Here is a 26,463-nt window from a genome sequence, read left to right on the forward strand (position 1 = left end):
TTAAAGTAGGAATAAAACTTTGTATGAAGTGCGGCGCGGTCGTCGCCACGTTGCACCAAACACAACGAATTTTATGCACCGAAAACTCCCCGGCGCCAGCTGGGAATTTTCATGTTTAAATTGTTTCACGTCGGAATTCTCCGGAATACTTTCGAAAAATTCCCTTTTATCATAATATTTTTGAAGCGAACATCCGGATGTAGAAGCTCGTATCGATTTAATCGACAAACTTTCGCGTAGTCGCATAGTTCCCTTTAATAAAGGCCGGCAGTTTTTTACAAAAATGTATCCGCTTGCGTAACGTTGATCGAGGCTTAGTCCAAATCTTTTAGATTCCACTATTTTCTTTTATTCCTACGCTACACAGAATGCCCTACCCTGCTAGTTCAGATAAAACAGATGCTATTTCCATTTAGCCTAGCTAACTGAACAGCCAAATGAAACAAAAACACGACGCCTGATGGTAACAAAATACGCCGAGTGACTAAAGCTTATACCGCGTTTATCCAGAAGATTTACATTAAGTATCTAATTTGCACGTGAGGATTTGCATGCAAAGCATATAACCATAATTTATACGTTTACATTCTACAGTCACATAGTGCATTCCCGCAATCCCATTAATTTGGCCTAATCCTCTTTATGTAGTGCTATACGCAGGCGTACATTAGGCGCGAGCTGCCGGAACGATGCTTTAATTCCGCCAGAATTTGTCCCAATGAATGGCAGATAATCACTTGACAGTCGAAGTTATAATTCGTTTTGCGACGCTCTCATTGTTCCTAAACCTTAATTAACGACTTTATAACCCCCTCCATCTCATGTCGATACAGTTCCTTTCGAAATCAATAGAGCCAAAAGCAAAACCAATGTAAGTCCCCAAATAATGACCATCGTTGGTGACCAGGTTATGCGGAAGAGAGATAGATTCGTCAAATAAGTCTCCGTCATTTAGCGTAGTTCCCGTTGTCTCCTGACACGAGCTGAGCCGGGCTTACCTCACCGCGTATCTACCGGGCCAGTGACAGCTCGGGAGGGTCACTCTATACTGACGAAAAACGAATGAACGAAAGCTGTCGTGTAATCGGCTCGTCAATACAACGAGGTAGAGTCGTGGCTCGCGCAGCGGCGCTCCGAAACTTAGTTTTTAGTGTTAGGGAGTGACCCCCCAGAAGTAGTACCATCGAGATATTTGCACCAACTTCCATTCGGCTATTTCTGTTCTGATGCTGACAAATATGTGTTTACATGAGGTATAGCGCCGATGTGGAAAAAATCCCATACTCCTATGGATAGTCTAATTAAGATACTTCTCTGAATATGGTAGCAACCGGAATATTAATCTTAACTGTTACAAGTAAGCAAATACTGCATGTTACCGGTAACATTTATCAATCAGAACCCCTGAAGCCGGTGATTTCCGGCAATTGATCACAGTTCGACGGTGGGCGGCGTTGGGCGGCGCTGGGCGGGCGCCTGACAGCCGCTTATCCCGGCTGACCGTGTCACAGCCCAGCGACAGGACTAGACAGGACACCTATCACGGCTATCTGACTCTAGGTATCACGAGCCGCGTCACAGTTCTAGATTTTAATGAGTGCACGATAGCAGCGAATGGAAATACTGTTAATACAAGTACCTACATACATACATTATGCTCACAACTGTAGTAATCCCCGAAGGGGCAGTCAGAGCTGACTCGCAAGCAAGCCACCCGCTCTGTACATTTTAATGCAAGTAAAAATCCTGAAAGAAATCTTAATTCAAGCATGAAATAGAAAAAAAGCGTTTTGTATCTAAATAACGTCCGATATAAGTATGAGGCAGAAGTTTTTTTTTTATGTATTTTATTTATACAGCGATAAGGGAACAATGAATAAATATAAAATATGTATTAAGATAGGCTGTGCATCCGACTGGGCCGTACTAGGCCGGTGTGCCAGATACATAATTGTGCATCCACCCTCGAAACGAGCGGGCTTTAAAAGGTCACCTTCTCATAACTCCTTGGTATAAAACTGTGTTTATATTGATAACATAACATTAACTCAAGCGAGAATGCATCTCTTCAACTTTACAATCGTAGGATTGAATTTAAGACACACACGCACTCACGCCTTGTACTAATGTACTCCCTTGCGGGGTAGGCAGAGGTGCATTGCTGCACCCACTTTTCGCCAGAGTGTTATGTTAGTCCCAATGTAATAGGGGGCGGGAATTTAAGAAGTGATGACTATCTAAAATCTATCCGGTAAAATATTCGATGTCGAAAACTTCTAAGATCATGCCTTCAAACAGAGGCATGGTAGGATTTTAATAGTAACTATCTATATTGTTGATCGCGTTGCATAATATAAAATCTATAATGCAAACTCGCTCGTCGTACCCGTTCCCATTCTGGGTTGAAATCTCACAGCAACAATCCAAGCTTCTAGATTAAAACATAATCTCCCAGGTGGAAACCTAGACATAAACACGCTCACACATAGAGCCAACAAAACCACTTAAATATTAAAGCAAAAGTACAAGACAACGAATACAAACAGAACGTACCCGGTATACAGGTAACTCCGGTTAATGCCTTAAATTATTTAGGCAAATCTGCCACTTACATCGTGTTTACGTTACAAAGCCGCCTCTTGAACATTGAATGTAGTGGAAGTGCCCCAATTACTGCATTGTTTCAGCCTGTGCGAGTGTTAAGCCGCCACTAAACAGTCTGGGTAATCCGTACTAATATTTAATACTGTAAAATACGAATAACAGAATAGATTTAGAGCCATGACTTTGTGTTTGTTTGTACGTATAGCAGGGTTACTGTATCGTAGTTTTTATGGAAAGCGAAGCTCTGAGTAAATAACAGATTGGAGTTAGTGATAAAGAACACAATGTTTGTAAAACAAAAAACCGGCCAAGTGCGAGTCGGGCTCGCGCACAAAGGGTTCCGTAGCAGCAAATATAATAAACTTATTATGTCAATAACTTAACCAAAATTACAGTTAAATCAACCTATCTCAAAAACTATAAGAGATACTTTGATCAAACCAAAAATCGTTGAAAGAGTTAATTAGCATGCATCACCTCTATTTTTTTTAGAATTTTATACCCCGTAGTTATAAAAATAGAGGGGGGGGGGGCATACTTTTTACGACTTTGAGAGCTGATATCTCAAAAACCGTTCACTTTAAGAAAAATGTTTTTTAGAAAACTTTATATCATTTTAAAAGACCTTTCCATTGATACCCCACACGGGTATGTGCATCGAAAAAAAAAAATTCATCCCTCAGTTACATGTATGGGGGGCCCCACCCCCAATTCTTTTTTTTACTATTTAGTGTCATATTTTTGTAGCGGTTCATACAACACATATTCCCATCAAATTTCATCACTGTAGTACTTATAGTTTCCGAGTAAATCGGCTGTGACAGACGGACAGACGGACAGACGGACATGACGAAACTATAAGGGTTCCGTTTTTGCCATTTTGGCTACGGAACCCTAAAAATTGCGACAATGTAGATATTTTATATTTATAATACCAATATATTCTAGGGCGATAGCACACATAACCAACATTGGATCACACCGCTCAGTTGATGCAATGAAGACGAAACATACCACGTTCCCTTCATTCACTGTGTTTGCGGAGTGCCTAAGCCTGGAGATTCTTTCTGCGGCGGGAGGTAAAGGGGGGGCGACCACATCCGAGATAATTAAAAGGACTTAAGGTGCGCTTTCCAGATTACGCACGGGAGGGAATGCGAAGGGTCATATTGAAATTGTTTTGAATGAAAATTTTAATAGCGTCCGCTTATAACTGAAACGCTAATTGGAATTTTCTTGGAATTGGGGTTAGGCGCGTAGCTTTCGTGATGATTGATCAATGATTACGCTCGTTGTTTATTTGTGAATTATTTTCATGGGGTGCTTTATTGCCTTTACAAATGTTACGGGCTTGGTTGATAACATTTTCTTTAATACATACATAAGTGAATATACAAGAGGATTGGTAAATCCATATATTAATGCCTTAAGCCCTGCCTTACACCCATAAGGCAGGCTTCCATCGATTGCAAATGCCTTCCTCTATAACCCATTTAAATGAATGTATCGAATTAGCAATCACCCTAATTGTAGGTATTGGCCCCTAATTTACAATATGCGTAGGTACTACTATACTATAATGACTGTGTCAATAAATTTTTTGAACGAAGATAATCCTTCATTAATAGGTACTGTGTGTTCGTATATTTTGCTTAGTCCCTCTTCCACCGAGGCACATATTTCACTAGATATCCATAACATCCATACTATTGTGTCAATATGTTTTTTACTAACATATTGCATACAATTCCAGTCGGAGATCTGCTCGAGTGCGCTGACGGACGTGCTGCACGCCGTCATCAACGGGACGGATGGCTGCCTGTTCTGCTTCGGACACGCCGGGCTCGGTCAGTATATCATCAACATCACCATCTCTATCGTCATCATCCTCATCATCATCATTTTCATCATCAATATTATCAACTACATCATCATCAACATCAATATTATCAATCATCATCAACATTATCAACTACATCATCATCATGCAGGGGTGCAGGAGCATCTTCGACTGATGTATCACCTGTTCTTACACAAATGCACACAACAACATTATCATCATCATTATCATGCAGGGATGGAAAAGCATCTCCGAGTGACGTATCACCTGTTCCTATAAAGGTGTTGCAAAAAGGATATACTAAGCCGAAAGGGGGTGACTCAGGGGGTCGTTCTGAACAACTTTTGGACCGTTGCGACTTCCCTATACAAACTTTTTAGGTCACGTAACTTAACTATGAAGAACTGATATTTTGTTCAGAATGACCCCCTGAGTCACCTCCTTTCGGCTTAGTATACCCTTTTTGCAACATTCTGTATATGTGCCGCGCACCCTGTGCAGGCAGTGACAGAATAATCTAACTGTGCTATTAGTATGAGGCCCTGATAGGCCCCGCAATTTCAGCTTTGGTACTATAGGTACCACTTTTTCTATAAGGTGTGTAATTGTGTATAGAACAAAACTAAACTACGGTATTGAATGTATAGCTGAACAAATACCTACTATCCGTGTATCAGGGTTTCGGAATAAGTAGCCTAGCAACTATTTACCTGTACACACAACACACCAAGTATTATATATCAATACATATTATAATCTTGATTTACGCATTCTTTATGTACAAAATGTTGCCCTCAAATGTAATTACCAGTTCATTACGTGGATAATCCATTATGACAGCTTTATATCTAACTCGCTGTTAGATAATTCCTCGGTAGCTTTCATTTAATTTAAATTCCAAAACCGTAATCCGTACTGGGGTATGGCGTTTTCATCTTCTCAGTTAGATTAAAGAATTAAGAATTAAATACTTTGGCGGATTGCGAGTGATTACTTCCAAGACTTAATAAAAGGGCTGAGAAGCTTATGTGGTTTCTAAAGGGTTTTGAAATGAACTGTGCGTGTACTGGAATACAAGTATACATTGACATAAAGAGAATACTTTTTTTTAATGGAATAAGGCTGAATATTTACAGTTTTTTTTTAGTGAAATGAAAATTGAATTAATTAGCGAGACTATTAAAAACTTATACACGTAACTTTAAACGCGAAATTTGGAAATAAGTATTTTTCTCATTACGGATACATTCACCAGTTTTCGGATCGTGCACTAGTGATAAAATTTCACCTTGTACCTATACTGAAAAAGAAGTCTGAAGATATATAAGATTAAGTATGCAGATACCATTAACACCCTAAGTAACTAAGTATGTATTAGTTACATTAAAAAGTAAGTACTTTAAACATCATTAAGAAATTGTGACAAATACAAGTAGCAAGATTCGTACATGTGAAGATTACTCCACATCCACACCTGTGTATCCTGCGAATGTCACCGTGCAGGCGCAGAGACGGAGGTTCTCGTATATTTCTGGAAGTTTCAATTAAGTCCTCAGTGCGGCGTCTATTTGAATGCTAATACGGCGTGCTGCCGGCCAACTTTCAGAATAAATCCAGAACGACTTCACAATTCACAATACTGCTCGCGAGAAACCAAGTGCCATATTCGGGGCAACATAGCGTTTAGAAATCGATTGGAAAATAACTGTAATGACACTTCCGATAACTGAAAGATATCAATCTGATAATTAGGTATAATTTAGAAGTAAATGCTTTCATTATTCCTACTTACCTTCTTTTAGTCAACGTTATCAAGTCAATCCGACCATAATTATCATGCTAATACACTTATCTCCCAATGTTAAAACGCCCATTCTTGCGTGGCCTTTTGTTTAGATGATAAGCTACGTATTCTACTACGTAAACTATGATACTCGTATTTAACGTTTTTTTGCAATACAAAGCTCCTAGTACAGTGAAACTAAAATGACAATACACTGAGCGGACATGACACGACGACGCGATACGAATTCATAATTATTATCGCTTTTAAAAACGCCGAGCATGTTCAGAATAGTCAGCCTGAAATTTGAATATGAAATACTCGAGAGAACTTATTGCTTACTCATTTACATGGTGGCTGGATATAGTCGGCATTAAGTCGATATATTCATGTTAACCTTATAAAAGCGTGTATATTACAGGTTTAGGTTAGAGTTTACGGCTATTTTGATTGGTAGTCAACAAGTTGGTGTAATAATACTAACTTGTAAACTAGAAAGGTAGTGAATAATTTGATTTCTAGGCACATATGGTGTAATAGAAACAGCCAGTTGGTCTGTTATCTATACATGTAAGTAATAACATGTACAGCTACGGTGAAGAGTTTATAAAGATCCCTAACAGCACCAATTGAGTTACACAAAAAATCTGTACCTAGTAAACTCAATGGCAGCACCACGCGCACTCTACCCTCAACTTACCTTATCCAACCAAACCTAACCAAAACATTCCCCCACCAGGCAAATCCTACACCATGTTGGGTCGCGCGGACGCGGCCGGGTCTCTCGGAGCCATCCCCTGCGCCATCTCGTGGCTGTTCCGGGGCATCGCCGAGCAGCGCCACAAGTGTGGCACACGCTTCTCCGTCAGGGTCTCCGCCGTGGAGCTCTGCACCAACACCAACCAGATACGGGACCTCCTCGCGCCTTATCAGAATGGTAAGCTTGTGCCGAGTTGTGCCGTTTTAGCACAGGATATGATTCCAGCTATCCTACCGCCACTGAAACGCCGCTCTCCTGTCGAACATCTGTCAGATCCATATAAGTTACGTCAGATTTGATGATGATCAAATGAAATCTGACGTAACTTGTATGTATCTGACAGATGTTTGACAGTCAAGCGATGCTGTTTTTGGATTAATGCGCTGCTAATGTGACGATGGTGGTAAACCCCCCCGGTTAGATCTTATGGCTATGCAGTATTATGCACAGAGGTTGCATTCGAGTGATAGTAACGTGTAGACTAACTAACAACCCCACATAAAAAGCTAGTTAATACACCTGCAAGAAGAAAATAAACCCAATATTCACATTAATTATATCCAGATCTGAAGCAAATAGTCATCATTTAATATTTCTATGATTTAAGAAGACCTGACACTGACTTCACTGGAAATACTGCAAATGTCCATCTTCTTCAACAGATTCTGAGCAGTCTCCAGGCGTGTACTTGAGAGATGATCCACTATTCGGGACTCACCTCCAGAACCAGTCTGAGCTCCGGGTACACAGTGCTGAGAAGGCTGCGTTCTACCTGGACGCAGCACTGGCCACCCGTGGTACCAGGGAAGAAGGAAGAGACAGCCACTTACTGTACACCCTACATCTGTACCAGTACAGTATTGGAGGGAAGGGAGCAGGTAATAGACATCAATTATTGTTAATAACAACATTATATATTATAGCATAGCACTATATAATAATATTATTGCCATCGAGTTTTTAGTATTTGTAAATAATACAAATGTTTCTTTCCAGTGGCCGGAGGGAGAAGCCGTCTTCATTTGATCGACTTAGGAAATTCGGAACGAGGCAAAGCTAGTGGAGGCATCCCACTATCAGGATTAGGAAATATTTTATTAGCAATATTCAATGGACAGCGACACCTTCCGTATAGAGACCACAATCTCACACATGTTCTCAAAGAATGTCTAGGATCTCTAACGTGCCATACAGCCATGATAGTACATGTATCTCCAAACGTACAAAACTATTCAGATACTCTGACTACGTTACAACTAGCTTCTCGAATACATAGGCTAAGGAGAAGAAAAATGAAGTTCTCTGCAAATAACAATGCAGGATCTGGCGGTAGCTCTGGGGAAGACGCGTCCAAACCAAGTAGCAGTGAGCCTGATCCATCCAGCAGTGATTTATCAGCTGATACAGTTATATACGTGGGGCCGATGGATGATGATCAAACCGATGGAGAACACCCTCCGGTATATATCCCCCACATCAATTCTGGCGATAATCGATGCGTTTTAAGTAAAGCTTTGAGAGGATCTGCTGCAGAGCACAAACATAAATCGTCGTTATCTAAGGTTGTCGAAGAAAGAAGCCCACTTCACAAATTGCATTCATCACCGAAGTCATCACCCATGAAGAGAAACATTTCCCATTCAGCTAACCTAACTCCTAAATCATCACCAGCCCACACACCTAAAACCACACCTATGAAAACAACGTCATCAAAAACATTTGGGGATGATGGCAAAAGCAAACATTCTGGCACAGGAAATAGTGATGAACAGTGGATAGACGGACCAAGGATATCTAAATCGAAATTAGTCGAAGCAAGACATATCATAAAAGAAACACAAAGCAACAAACGGGAGACGTGGATCGATGGACCAATGAAACAAGCCCCTCCTGTGCCACTCGATCCTATTACTCTACAGCCTAGTACAATCCCTCTACAAGTAGGTTTACTAAATGCACAGGGAGGGGAGAGCCTCGGATACGGTTACATGGATAATCATAAGAAAAATATGATTCGAAAATGGGTAGAAAATCAAACAACGCAAATTCATAAATCTAGACACAATTCTCCAAGTCACAAAGCAAATCAGCTTACAAAAGAACAAAGTGGCTGTAAAAATAATGATAATTCAGATTTGCCACAAAAGTCAGAGCCATTTATTAAGGAAGCCGTAAAGAGACATGTTGAAGAATCTACAATAAGAACTGGGCTTAAAGCTGGTTCAAAAGGTGCGGCTATCGAAGAAGAAAATGTTGGTCCACCGTCTAGTGAAAAGAGTTTAACACCTAAAAAGTCGACAAATTCAGCCAAAACAGCACCGAAGAATGATATAGATGACGACGATGACAGTGAAGAACTAGCCGAAATTCCTCCTGCCCTTCCACTTCTTCAACAACTTAGTAGTAGAGAGGTGTCTATGGAGAGCTTAGATAGTAAATACAAAGAACGAATGAGGATGGATGATGAATTAGCTTCAAATCGTAGCAGGGAAATAGGTCCAAACGGTATAAGTAGAGCTCCTATTGATGATGACGAGGACGAAATTTTAGAAATAATTGAAATAGAAGAACCTTTGGAATTAGTCGCTATGCAAGACTGTTGTCTTCAAGTTACAGAAGAAGACATTGACTTCTGCATGGGATACGATGGTAATTTAGCGGATGGTGACCAGGAGAATTCTGAAGAACATCCACTGAGGATTTTGAGCCAAGAAAATCTTACTGTGGCTTCAACATTTACAGACACTTTATCTCTTTATAGTGAAGTTGAGCGACAGCTAAGAAATGAATCTTACTTGAGGAGAAATTATGATTTTTATACAGAAAATGCAATTAGTGATCAAATGCTTGACTTTAACCCACATGAAAGTGTACATTCATCTAAATCTAGAGTTGATGACATGATGGGACTCTGTGATTTATACGCACACTCCAAATCGGGGAAATACGACCCGAGAGTATCTAATGTGTTTCAGTCAATATCACTGTGTAATGTTCGAGATACAGATGAATTCCACGGCGACGGTTCTGTTTACAGTGAGCCCGCCTACAGGCCAAGTGATAAAATATGTGATAGTTGTAAACGAACAATGTCCAGACCGAACAGTGCGGTGGGAGAGTGCGGAGCATACCACGACCTGGACGCAGGCAACGACGACACATACGGACCCTTCGAGAAATACCACGGCGACGACATAACCGACGCCCGAATCGCATCTCTTCGCCACCCCGACGGAGCTTCCGACCCGAACTTACGCGAGGAGCAGCGCGCGCCGAGTTTGGGGGCGACGCTGAATACATTTCGGGAGTTAAAATCGAATTTGCACCTAGAAGTTACGCCGACGGTCGTGACGAGCGAGCCGCGCCCGGAAAAGTTGGATAAGACGGATAAGACGGATAAGACGATAGCTCGCGTGGCGGGGTGTGGGAAGACAGACGGGTACGACAGCGGGCACGAGTCTACTCCGCGGACTGGTAAGCACAGCCCGGCGGGGACCTCGCGCCGGGCGGAGTCAGGGTACGACTCCGTGCCGCGGGACTCCGACGCTTCCTCGCTGGACTCGTACCCCACGCGCCGCGCCGCCGTGGCCAGGGCCCACGCCAAGAAACACACCACAGCCAAGTATAAGCCGCACGCCGACCGCTCCTTCTGCGCCTGGCTGCGGAACCCCTTCACCTGCAAATACGCAGACACCGATCCAGAAATCAGCGACTTCTAGAATCGTCTTTTTAAGTAGACTCTACAATGCATTTATTATATCAAATAAGTTACGTTACCGAATTTACTCTGGAGACTGCTTTTGTACTCTAGATGTATTTACATATTATTAGAAACATACATACAATACCTGTTTAGTAAAAAAGCTTTTGCACGAAGTGATAGTGTTAACGCTCTATAATAGGTGTAAGATATTATTGACTATCGATATCGCTCGTAGTTTTCTAACTGTGAACTCTATTTTTAAAAAGAATTAGTGTCTAGTATGACTACTGTTTTATTTATAGATAAACTTCGGTCAAAATTTAAAACTGTATAAGTATTGTACTAAAAAGTTCATCGAAGTAGATATACTGTAACTATTTAAGACGGTCTGCTTTTCCTCATGATTTACTTGACATAATTTCTAAGTGCTCCTATTACTTATTCAGTTAAATGTTTTTGATAACAGAATATACCAAGCAAACTGATGCTACAGTTTGTACTTTGTACTTGATAGCTATTTTTGAAATAATTTTCTACGTAGCTTTTTATACATGCTAAACTACTTTTCCCATAAAATGTAGTCTTCCTATGTCTTCCTCAACAGAAATACAAACCAAAACAAATGAACTGAAAATTAAGGAAAGCAACTTTGTAAAATGAAAATGATCACTTAACGCATAGCATAATCTTATTTTATACACACTAGATCTTACAACTTTTGCTACATTACTATGCAAGATCTGAATCTACCCACATTCTGAGCAAAATTATAGTTATAACTGTGAATAAGTAACCATGTCCCTAAAATATTTACTGGTTTCAGTTCCCATGGGATCTTTCGGAAACTACGCCATTATTATAGATGTAAATGTTGATTGATGTTGAATATGTATAAACTTGTTTATTAATCTGGTCTGTTGACGTGTTGGCCATGTTTATATTATTATAGCTATAATTTCTTATTTATATAAGCCCTATTCAATGTCCGGTCACTGCGGAATTCTGTACATAAAAATGTAAACTGCAATATTATTGAACTTTACGTGGCTATGAAAACGTTGGTTAGGTAACATAATTTTTGCTTAAGACAACGTTTTGTTAATTATTATTATTGATACATTATTATTATTAATATTAAACATATATCTTAAATTTTACTATGTGTTCTCATTGCTTCGGATAAATAAACATTTATGAAAGATTCTTGTGTTTCAGCGAACCCTGACTGAAAATTCATACGTAATATTTTCACTCAATTTGAATTATAAGAAGTCATGAAAATATAAATAAGTTAAAACTTTCCCGAGGGGTGAAAATTTCTAAATCAGAGGGATTAAAAGTTTTCTTCCGGGAATAAGGAAAAGTTACTTTTTTCCTTTAAAAGGACGTCCTATTATCTCTCATTTTGCCCGTAATTTAACATTCGGGCGCCCCCCAAGTAATCGAGCTATCAAATAAGAAGATAACCTCCCCCATCGAGAGAGTGGCGACCTTTTAACAAATCTTTCAATAATTTGACAAAGTGCCAACCATTACACAAACATACGCGTAAATACATTCATTTCAAAATGATTACATACAATTTTGAGGAAAAGGAAAAATGACATAGCTAAATAGGACACTCGTTATTACGTCCTATCCTCGTGAACTGATTCTAGACCATCTAAACACCTAAAACACATTCACATTAAAATACATCGTCATGGTAACCCAATACGCAGCGCCACCAACGCTGGAGCGCCGGCAAAAATAAAAGTATTGAAACAAAGGCACAACACAGGGCGGCGGCCGCACGTGAGCGGCAACCCTAATATCGCCACTGCCGATAGCCAAACTTACCAATGTCACACACCAAAACCACCCCTATTTAGTTACGGATAAGGAAACGGCAAAACAACATATGTGTCCTGCCACGCCGCTTGCGTTTATCGTCTTGTATGAAATATTGAAACGTGATACATGCAACAAGGAGCAAGGAATTGCTGTTATGTTTTAAATTGATTACATAGATTAGGTGGCCGTGGAAAATATTGAAAGCTGAAAAGCAAAATGCTACGTAGCTGGTGCTGATGAAAGTGAAAATTACAAGTTGATGGTATGTGCGTAAGTATAGGTACCCTTGCAAATAAGAGAAACAACAAGAAAACCTTTTATTAATTAGCTAAAAAGTAAGTAGATCCATGCATAATATATTTTTAAAACCTATCAGATCCAGGAGTGAGTGTGTAAATCCGTGCTTTTTAAACAAACGTTTTAAGAGTATGAACAGTATGTGCAGCAATTTAACGAAATGAGCCGAAATAACGATACAAGGGTGCAAAAAACTGTCACCCAACAAAAAAGCAGGCTTTCCCGCCGTTAAAATGCAATTCGAAAGCCACATTCCTCAGTTGCCCGAGCACAGGATTCGAAACCTCCGTTTACGTTGCGTATTGGTTGCGTATCGTCAAATGTCACTGTCAAAATGTAAGGCAAATTTGTTAGTTCGAAAAGTGGCATTTGTTTTTTCCATGTTAGGTGGAATTTCACCAAACGCTAAACGTATTTAGTAGCCTGTCATACGTCTGTCAGTTAGTACAAAATGTATTTAAAATTTGATTTAAATACGTTTAGCGTTTGGTAAAAGCTACCCTTCGTGTAGATTCGAAAATAGTATCGAATCCTATGCTCGCGCCTCAGGACACATTGGGCTGAGGATTTCGCGATCCGTTTCTTTAAAAAGGCCATTCGGGAAACATTACGGCGACGCGATACGTGGACAGAATCGGGAACAAAGAACAGATCGCGAATGAGGACTCCTTTCTTTACGTTCCCTCCAATTTACTACTTGTTCCTCGGTTGAGTTCCGCACGCGTAATTTTATTAAGTAACTACTTACCTTTAGCTATGAGGAAAAGTTAGACCCTGAACTTATATTAGCTAGACTGTGTTGACTGTGTAGAGTGATGGTGGAAATGCTATACGAAGAGTGTGCCTAAGGTTTTGACAGGTTACGGAAAAGGAAAAGTTTCCGTAAATACCTATTTATATGTCCATGACATAAGCATCTTCTAGGATCTGTGTAAGGAAATATGTATAAGGTATGAGCTGAATGCTGAAAGTGTCTGAAACAGGCGTTAAGAGTGAAAACTGCAACGATTCTTAAATAAAACAGAGATTAGATGGAGCTTAGAAGCCCTTAGTAACACGTATTAAAAAAATGAAAACGTATCACAAAGTGCCGTTTGTCTACATCGATAACGAACCCGTGTTGCGGCAGCAGAAGATGGAATGGACGCCTTCTATTCCATTGGAAGCTACATGACATCGTCGCGTCGGAAAGCGCTATGGATACAGCGTTTCCTATCATCTTCTTTCCAGTGAACCCTAATCCCGGCGTCGATGTTTACGTAACATGATTTCCTCAGCGGCGTCACCCCATGCGTGTGACGACCACAAATCGAATCACCTCGCTGCAGCCGCGAGCTGGAACGATCAGCCGCCGCCACGCTAGTGTGACGTCACAAATCTCTACATCCCGCAAGATTAAGGGCCTGTTTCATAATGTCTGGATAATGGCTACCTGTGGGATCAAAGACGTGCTGTCACTCTCTGTCATTATGTTTTAGACAGTCACAGCAAGTTTTATTTCCCAAAGGTAGATCCATTATCCAGACATTGTAAACCAGGCCCTTAAACTTTCTTCAGCGGAATTAGGTAATCTGTGTAGTTTTCGAAACAAATATAATTTTATTATAGGTAAAATAGGTAGGTATCCTGGTTAGAAACTAAACTGAAATTAGACTGTTACTGGAACTGAAGTTGAAGTGATTAAACGCGAAAAATGTAAAAGCTAAATTAAACGATGTGAAAGCTCTGCCTGAGGGTAGGTAATTTGTTTTTTCTGTAAAAATAATTTAGGTTTTGATTAATATTTACAAGCAGCCCCATTCCGGTACTGAAATGAACAAATTTAGGTGAATACTTTTATTCCAAATATAGTTACGGACGTTTACAACAACTTTACATAACTATGTATGTACCTACATACAATAAATAGTTCTATGCAGAAAAAACGGATCATTTAAAACTCAATATTACAATCTTCGTTTTATGACACATACTAAAAAAGTACCTACTGTAATAATTTACCCATAGAATCTTTGATAAACAAAATTAAAAGAATAGAACCCTCTAAAACATTCGCGAGTGAAACTTGTCCTAAAGACGATACTCAGTCACACCACACGCCTTTCGAGTCAAATGGTAGAATTACCTGAAAATAGTCACTATTTTTACTGTGAATTTCTTCGCTGCCGTGTTTTTGTCGCGTCCATCTTCAATTAATCCGCATTATTCGGAATGAAGAGGACGCGAGCCGCCCGCGCGCCCATCCATCCATATTATGTGAAATTAGACCTGTTTTATTAAGATAAGACGAGCGATATTACCGCTCACTGGAATAACCGCGACCGATTTGCGCTAGCGTGGGTACATGATCATATTATTATAAAGTCCATGTCCTTTGAATGTATACAGGGTGTCCCAAAAGTCAACGTTATACCTTAAAGGGCTGATAGGTCAGCTCATGAGAGGCCAGAATATCACAATATGACCTTAGTAAAAACTCGATAATTTTCGAGATATTGACACTTTTATAAATTTGCTGAAAATCGACACCTTGGATCAGTTTTTTGCGTGCCGCCGGTACAAAAATCCATTTTGTTAGAATTTGTTTGGTGTTGCATCACCCTGTATAGCCCTGCTATTGATCGCAGTCAAAAAAAATATCGAGTAATGCTGTATGTTTTTGACAATGTAACTACTTTACTCGCCCACTTAAGTACAAGCATTGGAATTGAAAATACATATTTAACATTTATGAGGCAATTTTAAGTTTTAATAATATTGCTTTGTGAAGTCTTTGGTACATTCTGAGCCTACGATATGAAATAACTTGTGATCTGAACTGATCACTTATACGCGTGGGATTTTATAGCGATACTTACCCATTATATATCAAAATCAATATGAACTTATAAATGTTTTGATTATTATTTATATATCTTATGATTTGTATCGAATTGCTATAAGCGTTTATCAGTATTTAAACTTAATTAAAAAATACGTCTTAACTAATCGTATTTTTTCAATCTTACTTTTTAATTAAGGGTCGGCAATAGGTAATCGAGGGTTGGCATTGTCATAGAATTATATAGTAAATGATGCTCTACAGCCTTGAAAAAAATCACACAGGTAGCCGAAGAGTTTAGCTAGGTGCTGAATCATTCGAATTTAAGTAAATGCTTATAGATAACTGTAAATTAAATCTGAAAAATCACTAAATCACACTCCCGTATTGTAACAACTGTGTCGTAATTATAAAGAATTTTCATATAATTGTTATCAAATTATAAAGATAAATGCTTGGACTAGGCGCTTAATACCTTGTTTTTTAATGAACACACACCTATTTTGTGTAAATTAATCCCAAACTTGAGCAATTTTTTTCCCTCAAATCTTCATACAAATATCTATGGCGGCTTTCTGTGTTATAAAATCAAAAACACAAGCGACGTTTGACTCAGTCGGCCGGTGGCCTCCAAAGAAGGGTCACGTCGGTTTAGGCAGCACTGACAGCTCGCGATCTTTTCGTGTACAGATGCAAAATCACTGCACATTGGTTGTCATTGCACTTTTTCAACTTTTATGACACCAACATAATTTGATTTGAAATTGAGGAAGCATAATTCTTACAATATATTCAATACATTAAATTAAATCAGATAGTGGGCAATGTTCTCGCGTGACATTACAGTCTCGTAAAGGTCCGATGAGGAGCAGGAATATAGCGAATGGATCTAAGTGATGACAATACGTAGGAACATTAGGTTAGGATTCATCAAAAACACAGTCTCATGGTACTGGTTGAGGAATGGTCTCGTGAGGATCTGATGAGGGCAGTAACAAGGTGGTGACTGAATTTTATTTCAAAGATGTTAATAGCTAAAAGCATCGAGTTTGGGCTATTAAGTATGTTTTTCAGAGAGACAGAAAGATATTTTAGGTTTCCTCTGGATTAGTTAGGTTTACTGGGTTTACTAAATTCATTCAAAGTAAAATTGATAATGACGGAATTTCTTCTATAGACAGTAGTTACTAAAAAAACCAACGATAGATGGCGTAATTTGCAGAAGTACCTATCTAGTCACCCTGTCACGGGGTGACTTCGGTTGGTAACTCAGAAAAAAATACTATATGTTATTGCATCAATAATAAAAAAATCAAGAAAATATTCAAAGTTTCCATCCTCGCACACAAATCACAAACTCATGCCCTGTTCTAGGAGCAGGGTCTACCCTAGTGCATTTTCATGACCACTTTTCGGTTCTACCTTTTTTGGCCCAAGATTTATTTGCCTAATCTCGTATTGCATAGTAACGTTTGGTTAAAGTCTCGTTTCGCCGAAAATCGTATGGCATAAATCTCGATTAGTAAAAAGTTATTTCGCATTATCTTGATTAGCCTAATAATGGTATGGCCAAATCTTGAATAGCCTAATAATAGGTTTATACAGAGTAATAATATTTGTTTGGCTTTAACTTTGACGGAGCGTCTCTCTATAGCGCAAACTGGTGCCTTGTATTGTTTCCGCTGTTTGGAAAACGCTCCGCTCCGCTTCGCTGCGCTCCGCTTCGGTTTTGATGAACATGTGCACCTAACACGCTCCTCCTCGCTTTGCTCGTCGTCGCACCTATCTTTAGGTTTCGATCTCATGGGGTTTGTAATAATTATTGTATGTGTATTATAAATGTATGTTGTATTGCTCGTTAACTTTCGATTTTTTTATCATTCAATATCGTGATTTTCGGGATGTATGAGAAAAAATACCACAATTTGTACATTTACTACATACTTAATATATTATTTATTAAGATAACATTAGGAGAAACAAGATTATACATAGGTATAGACGAACATACATTTGAGCTAACGAAACTTAGGTGTTTAAAGATTGTGCCTAAAGAGTTTTAGACGAAACGAGCCTTATGCCACATAATTCTTGGCAAAGTGATGGTTCGGCCAAAAAAGTTTAGACCATACGAGTTATGCGAAATGAGTTAGGTCAATAAAGATTATGCGAGATGAGGGGAACCGCCACTTTTCACTTGTGTCCCACCGGTTTCGGTGCTCAGCGGAATAGTACCATTAACCATTATTATTCTGAGATATCATCACTTCTTATTCTGAGTTACCCAACATAAAAACACGCCATCTATTGAAATCATTTTTTAATTAGGATTTGTCTATGGTGTGGTCCCCAAATTTAAGGGTAAAAGCAAAATAATTATATTTTAACCTTTTTTTATATCTATTATATTAAAAGACCAATTCAACGATACCCTACCTACACCATCAAAATAACCGGCAAAAAATATCAGCCCCAATTTACTTGTATGGGAGAGGGAGTACCCCAATATTTTTTTGGGGTACTCCCCATATCTATGCGAAATATCAGCTTGATATCTTTACCCGTTTCTGAGAAAAAGGGCGGTGACAGACAGTCAGTCAGACAGAGGGACAACAAAGAGATCTTATAACGGTTGCTTTTTTCCTTTTGAGGTACAAAACCCTAAAAATAAGAAAAAATATTATTCTGCTTCCAAAAAATATACTTACAAACATACAATCGAAAAATATTACCCTCCTCCTTCGGCAGTCGGGTAAAAACAAGTGAGACAGGGGGTCATTCTGAACTTTTGTTCTACGAGTTTTAAAAATTAACAAAAAAAAACCTTTTTCATAGAAACTTTGATGACACGTGACTTTTTACCATGGAAAACGAATATTTTTTTTCGCGAATTTGCAAAACTCGTTGAACAAAAGTTGTTCAGAATGACCCCTTGAGTTGAGTCATCCCCTTTCGGCTTAGTATACCCTTAGTATACACTTTAATACCTGTAGTTACCTTTCTACAAGTAAGTAAATACTACATTTGTTTAGAAAGCTAATCGGGTTCCGAGTATGGAGAAAAGTGGCACCCCTATTAATTTCTACTCTTTCCTGGTGCTTACCAGTGTAATTAAAAATTATACTTACCCTCAAATCACTACTTGAAAATAATTGTCAATAAAGTTGGCGAGTAAAAGCTTATGACCCACTGTGCAAACTTACATGTGTGCGTGTCACTGCGTGTGCTGTGTGAAGAGCATTGAAAACCCAAATTTGGCGGGGCACGTCACCCTGTACGGGCCCTTAAGAAATTATTCTGAAAATACGAGGTAGGTACGACATACTAGTCCAGTCAAGGAATGAGGTGTAGAGTGCGTGAGCAGGTAACTCAGCGATTCCTTCAGAAACTTGTTCAGGGGGCTTAGATTGTTAACATACCAAAAGTCCTGACTCCTAGGTGATGAGCGGGGGGGAGGAGGGGGGGATAAAGTTACGAATTTTTGGTTTTTTGCTTATATCTCGAAAACGGTGCATCGGAGACAAATATTATAAACTACTTAAATGAAGGTCTTAAGATTATCTAAAACTTTTATATCATATGTTTTTTTCTAATTACTAACCGTTTTCGAGCTATTACCCTCGGAAAAAATTGAAATTTACAAGAAAAAGTATCCATGTCAAAAAATTCATAAACATTGCATCATATTGTCTTAACCAATTCATAAACGGAAAAAATGAAGAGGAAAGAAGTTGTAGATTTTTTTATTCCCTTTTAGAATATATTACATATGCTGGTCAATATCCAACCCGCCTAAAGTTAGAGCTATTTTAAACTTGCATTTTGGTAAAGTCACTGACATAGCTCACCGAATTAGTAACGTTAAGTGTGAGTAAAATAGCTGTACCTTTAGGTGGGTTGGACATTAACCAGCATATGTATATATATTCTAAAAGGGAATTTAAAAATCTACAACTTCTTTTCTATTCATTTTTTTCATTTATCAATAGGTTTAGACAATATGATGCAATGTTTATGAATGTTTTGACATGAATACATTTTTCTTGTAAATTTCAACTTTTTCCGAGGGTAATAGCTCGAAAACGGTCAGGAATTAGAAAATAACATATGATATAAAAGTAATAGATAATTTTAAGAACTTTATTTCATTAGTTGAAAATATTTCTCTCCGATGCACCGTTTTCGAGATATAAGCTAAAAACCAAAAATTCGTACCTTTATCCCCCCCTCCTCCCCCCAGCTCATCACCTAGGAGTCAGGACTTTTGGTATGTTAACAACCTAAGCCCCCTGAACAAGTTTCTGAAGAAATCGCTTAGTTACCTGCTCACGCACTCTACACCTAATTTTGAGTCATTTATTGACTGGACTATACGTTGTCACGAGTGTTGTATTCAAAAAGGAGCAAGACGATGAAATTGAACCGAAGCGCACTTTTAGTTACTTACTTCGTTGTAGCACTTACTTAATACTTTCTTTGAGTGACATAAAAGCCTGAAAATGAAGAACTTCCTTGCATTTTACAGCAAGTATACTTTAAACTTACTACCTACTTATTTACTTAAGGAAGAAGCTAGAAGCTGGGATACCTAAGTAATCGAAGGAAATACATTGTAAAAGTGCAACAAACACATGCGCAATGAGTGATTCTCTAAACTTTCGACCTGTCTAAAAGCGGTCAAATCAATCAATTAATGTTAATTAAAATAGAGCTTATCTATGTAAGGTACCTAATACTCTAAAGGATCTTAACCATTCGTCACCTAAACAAGTGACAAAATCTCAGAACACAGCGCGGTGCCACAACAGGGGGTAGTTATCGCACATCGCAATGCGTCACCGTGAGATATTGCTGCACATGTAGCGCAGTGCCGACACCAGCTAGAACGGTAAGTAAGGTGTGTGGACAAGTAGCTAGGAATGTTTTTCATAATAATAGAACAAGAATAATTAGGTTATTAAAACCCCGATATTCAACACTAAAGTGGCATAACTTTTGAACTGCTAATCCAATTGAGATAATAAATAAATTTGAGATATCGATCGGTAAGATATGGCTAAGAACACTCGCGGTAACTTATTAGTATTACACAAAAAATCAAATCGAAAAACGGTTCAGCCGTTTGGGAGATACACTACCACAGACAGATCCACAGTATCCACACACACAAATACACAGACACGTTAAATTTATAACACCCCTCTTTTTGTCGGAAATATGAGGATATTCCATCATAACATCACACATCACGAAAGAGGTTCTTAATCGAAAGCTCCGAAATGTAATATAAGAATACTTACCACTTTTCAGGCGAGATCTTAAATTTGATTCCTCTAATTACTATATTAGCTACTAATTTTATCAGTGAAAGGAACGACACATGTATCGTACTGCAGACATTAGCCGGTAGTTCTCGACTGCTATCGATTGGTCGTGTAAAATATGTCCCAGCGCGGGGCCGGTAAATAACCCGGCGACAGACCCTGCAGTCATGGGGCTCACTAGTGCTGTTTAAATAGAACGGGTAAGTATCGATTAATCGTTCACTGGAATAATCGATACGATTGTGAGATAATCGATTCACTTGTTTATTAGAGCCAATTATGAAATTCAAATAAATATTTGGTTTCGATTAATTATTTTTTGAGTTTCACCCACTGAGGAAAAAAAAACACTACGTTAGTTTGACCATTACTTTCCATTATTTACACAGATATACAATATAACTTTACGGGTCTAAACTTTATTGGTGATTGACGTGATTGTCCTGAAATAGGGTGATATACAAATATGTTTCTTCTAAAAATATACATCAAGGTTTTCTACGTACAAGCAGATTTAAGATAATTAATAGTTTATGTGAATTATTGGCATGCACAATGCATTCGGGCATTTATTGTATTACCACCATACATTGTTTAACTACAATTTTGGCAGCGTTAAACTTCTTTTCACTGTCTAAGTCCTTGTGGTAGGTTCCTTATTGTTAATCCTACGATACGCCTTTGTGCGCAAATTAATAACTATGGTTTTAAAATGCTTCTGTGTAAAATTTGTTTTTTGTGTGCAATAAAGTGTATATAAATAAATAAATAGTATCGATAACTAATATTGGGCGATATGGCTTATTGATTTGGGATAATCGATACACTCGGCCTCACAGTCCCATAGTGTCCACTGTCCACTGCCCTTGGATGTGCATCGGCTATCGTTTGGTTACTGCATTGAGTATATTTGCTCATTGAATCTTGGCTTAGTGGTAAACCGACCTTACATTAGACTATTATGTAGTCTGAGCCTATCTGAAACCTAGTTAAACATTGTGAGATATGGCGTTTCGACTTTCTCCGTGTTCGGCATCATAAGGGTCACAGTGACAGTTAAATAAAGTCCATTTTTCTCTCCACCTTTAGTTTGCAAGGTGCGGGTGCCTATATAAATAGAGTGAGTCGCCCGCGCGCCTCAGTTGGTTTTTGATTTTTGAAGTGAACACTTCGGCAAAATGGCTCAATGTAGCCACGATTCTCGTCGGCTTCGCTCCGAACGGGGAAAAATATAATATTGAATTTGCGGAGTCCTCGCTGCCGGGAGCAGCGTGATGCGGACCAGGCGGCGCGGGGCGCGGCCACCGCGACACGTGGCGTCGGGGAGCGGGACCTGCCGGCTGCTGCGCACGCAGCCATTGCTGAGGATTTCGCAACGAAGGTTTGAGTTGATAAGCCGTGAGTAAAATGCTATTATTTACTGCTTTTAAAAGCTCAGCCACTGGTCATAATGCTCCGGCGCTTGGGGTTTTTATCCCACGCAGTAGGGTCCGATTCAATAGTCGTGGTGATGATTGATCACATATTCCGGTCCTACTAGTGGCGCTTGAGCTAGATACTTACATTAGTAAAGCATATGTTAATTTTATACAGGAAAAAATAATAAAAATATATTTTTCTACCCTCAATTTCTAATATTTTTAGAAAACAGTTGATAAAAACTTTGCTATTACAATAATGCACTTGATTATAGCTTATGTAAGGCTTTACAAACAGGAGCTTTCCAGGACCGTCATAGGATTTTTTACAGGAAGCACGTGGCTCCGAGTTTCAGTATGTTGGGACATTGTGGCATGTGCGGCAAGTAATGTGATCCGCCGGTACCTACCCGCTGAAGGGTAGGCAGGCCGATTCGGTGAAATTGAAGCCTGCACCCGGCCCTGTGCTTCCGCGCTGGCCGCCGTCTCGTGCCACCTGCATCGCAGCGTACACCCGGCCCTGCGCTCCTGCCCTGGCCACCGGTTCGTGCCACCTGCATCGCAACATACACCCGGCCCTGTGCTCCTGCGCTGGCCGCCGTCTCGTGCCACCTGCATCGCAGCGGTCCACCCGGTCCTGGCCCTGGCCACCGGTTTGTGGTACCTGCATCGCTGAATAGACCCAGCCATGCACTCCTGCCCTGGCGGCTGTACACCCGGTCCTCGCCCTGGCCACCGTTTTGTGCCACCTGCATCGCAGCGTACACCCGGTCCTGGCCCTGGCCACCGGTTTGTGCTACCTGCATCGCTGCATAGACCCAGCCATGTACTCCTGCCCTGGCGGCTGTGTTGTCCCACCTGCATCGCTGCGCACACCTGGCACTCCTGTTCTGGTTGCCAGATCCAAACGCCCCCTGTCTGGGAAGAGATTTTATGCTCAGCGGAACCGCCTGCTCTATTGCTAGCACGGTCATCATCATCATCAGCCATCATTATGAGTGACTTATTTAGAAGGTATCGAGTAACGTGCGCTATTCATCAGTGATTTTGGCATATGCAGACGAACGTTTACTGCCAAGGTTGGTCATGTTAGCCATACAAGGGCACACCAACGAAGCCTGAGTAACCACCTGCAGTCGCCGTAGCCGCATCGGCATGGATGACGACAAATCGGGTAACGTGCACCGCTTCTAAAAGTGTTATAGCACTTCAATTTGATGCCTCCGCTGAGGTAGGGTATTCTATTAAAGCAGCTTTCTTCTGAACTACCCAAAGTGACCTGTAGACTGCTCCTGGGGATAGTTGTGCAATCAATTTTTTATTTCGATGTCTCTGCTGAAGAAACTGTCTAATGCAGCTTTTGTTCTAAACTGCCTAAAGATCATTGAACTGCTCATGGGAATGGTGACGCACGGTAAGTACAGGAGCGTTACTCTATACTGATGAGAAACGAACGAACGAGAGCTGTCGTGCAATCGGCACGTTTAATACCTACATACAAACAGATAGAGCGGCTCGCGCCGCAGTGCACTGAAAGTTCGTTTTTCGTCATATAAAGTGACCCCCCAGACACTATCTTAAGTGTCATGACACATCGGCAGATTCCAGCTTTGAGTCTTTTCTTTTCTCGGCTGTGAGCAAAGTGAATCCCACCGGCGAGTGTTCAACCTAAAAGCACTGAGCTAATTCCTAATTTCGTGAAAGTCGCTGTTGCTATACCATACCGCTTCACAAGTTACCGAATTTATTATGATCCTACTGTCGGGTGATCATGATCGGAGAGTCATCGCGGTTTCTGAGTGGCACCATATTAGCTGTCTTCCTTATGTCCCAGTGGATTGTGAGTGTATCCGAGCTCTTTGTTGAAAAATGCGTGAACCTCCTACGCAGCAGCTGTCTACTAGTTGTGTATCGAATAAATCGAGTAACGGTGCTCTTGCACGAGACGACTACCTTTTGGTAAAATTATAACTTCCACTATTCTGGGAACATGCATATACCTACTGTGTACTGTGTATCACATCACGTGTAGCCGCAGCCCTACTCAATGTACGGGGCTAGATAATAAACAATGGCAGTCGTCATTAAATTTCTATAAATTTCGAAGGTCATCATTTGGAGCACAATCCAAAGGGTGAAAGTACCTATTCATGCCTAAACGGCTTCTCTAATGAAAATGTATTTTTAATTCGATTCTGGCGCAAACGTTTCATAACTATTTTTCAACACTGTATCTGCTGAAACTACTTAGACTGACTGGTTAAGATGCAGACGTGCCGTTTTCACAATTCCATTTTGAGTAATCCTCAACTGTTTTATGGATCTTTCAGTTAGTTACGTAACTAGTTACCAAGTAAAAAATTACTTGTGTCATGCTCGTACTCGCATCTCATTTAGGAGCTCTCTGGCCTCTAGCTGAAGGCTAGAACTGGTATATATATCTACTAAGCTAGTACAGAGCTATAACCGGGCAGCGGTGACGTGGTAGCTGCTTGATTTATTAGAGTTTGCTGAAAACTTTCTAAATAAGTAATAATTATTAGTCATAATATTAACTCTTCGCAGTTCTTTCAGAATGCAATACCAGGTCGCTGGAGTAGGTAACCTTCCTTAGCTGGACAACAACAACAACAAGCCTTTTTGTTTTAATGAATGTCACAGTTATTCGCTGTTCCACTCTCATATCGATGTCCAAGGAATTTTTCTTGGGTATAGCTAACTACCTAAGTTTACCTATAGATAGCCGCAAGCTATCTGCTGTTGGCGAACTGTCAGTTCTCAGGCTCGAGGTGGCTCGTCCAACTGTCCATGTTCCCGCCACCGTGATTGTTGCTTCCACAGATTAGAGAGTCTATGTTGGCTGTCGTTGCATCAGGTCTGATCAGGTACAACTAACATCTTTACGTACCATCTTTATTTAATCGAGCTATTTTATTTTGTTTTATCTAGGTCGACTTAATGGTTTCAAAATCGAACCTACAACAATGTAAGTAGGTACCTACCTACGTACCTTTGAAGTTGCAACAAGGCGAAGCCTTAAGGTTTTGGCCGAGACCTGCCCTTAGTGTTGACGAACATACCTAAAGGTGACCTTGTTAATGTTTTTCATATGAAGTACTGAACATTTTACTTATCCTGGTGGCATGACTGATCATTTACTTACCCAGCTAAGACATGTTAGCCGGGTTTCATTTATCAACTATTATAATTGTTATTGTTGTGTTAATCAATCTTTATTAATTGATGTCATCTACCAAGGAATGCTGCCAGAGCTCATAATATTCACACATGATGATACAGAATGATAGTAGCCCACAAAATCGGTGCAAAGGCTTATAAAATAACTTTCCTTCCTAGTAGGACTGCACAGGAACTCGTTAACCGCCGAGTTAGTTAGAATACAAAATTAGACTGTGAATGTAGTGACCTGCATCATGTTTTGAAAAACTGAATACTTAGTTAACCGCCAGTGTCACAGCCTTCATCTAATCTTTTCCAGTAGCTGATGAGGCTGAGATATTTAGTAAAATTATCTTCCCTTCAAGCACCACTTCTCGTTCCAAGGACTAGATGCCGCGCCAGGTGTTGCAGGCCGTGTCGTCGTACAGGGCTGACTGAGCAGGTCCTCGAGGCTCCAGGGTCGGCTGCTGCATTTCTGAGGTCAGTCCAGAATTACATACCCTAGTCAGCATGTGCTGACCTGAGCCCCAGCGGCCTGGATCGATATTCTACATTTTACAGCTTTTAAATATTGTTGCAAAGTATTTCACTGGTTCCATCCATTCGGCTAGTGTATGTTAAAAATATTGCCTTGACAATAACAAGATTTTGATCAATAATTACTGATAAGTATTGCTTTCGAAGAGGCACTGTGTGTATCCATATGTATAAATACCTACCTATATTTATAGGTATATACCTTCCATAACTTTCTGACAAGTCAGGAATAATAAGGAAGTACTTAAGTCTTATGTATACTTATACCTTTATTTTTAGTATATCTATTACCTAGAAATCTATGCATTATAAATTTATAGGTTCAAATATTTATCTACTGATACACTCATCAGTAGCTTATGG

General features: G+C 39.7%; 1 protein-coding gene across 1 annotated transcript in view; it reads left to right on the forward strand.

The window, feature by feature from the left end:
- Positions 1-12,243, forward strand: part of LOC105384996 (kinesin-like protein CG14535) — a 204,091-nt gene extending 191,848 nt beyond the window's left edge. Inside the window, exons 6-9 of the mRNA XM_038118950.2 lie at positions 4,358-4,451; positions 6,967-7,164; positions 7,650-7,865; positions 7,984-12,243. Coding sequence (XP_037974878.2) covers positions 4,358-4,451; positions 6,967-7,164; positions 7,650-7,865; positions 7,984-10,706 — 3,231 coding nt within the window. The 3' untranslated portion in view covers positions 10,707-12,243. The remainder of the gene's footprint in view (positions 1-4,357; positions 4,452-6,966; positions 7,165-7,649; positions 7,866-7,983) is intronic.
- The last annotated feature ends 14,220 nt before the right edge of the window (positions 12,244-26,463 follow it).

The sequence above is a fragment of the Plutella xylostella genome, chromosome 12 (assembly GCF_932276165.1).
Source record: "Plutella xylostella chromosome 12, ilPluXylo3.1, whole genome shotgun sequence".
NCBI classification, from domain to species: domain Eukaryota; kingdom Metazoa; phylum Arthropoda; class Insecta; order Lepidoptera; family Plutellidae; genus Plutella; species Plutella xylostella.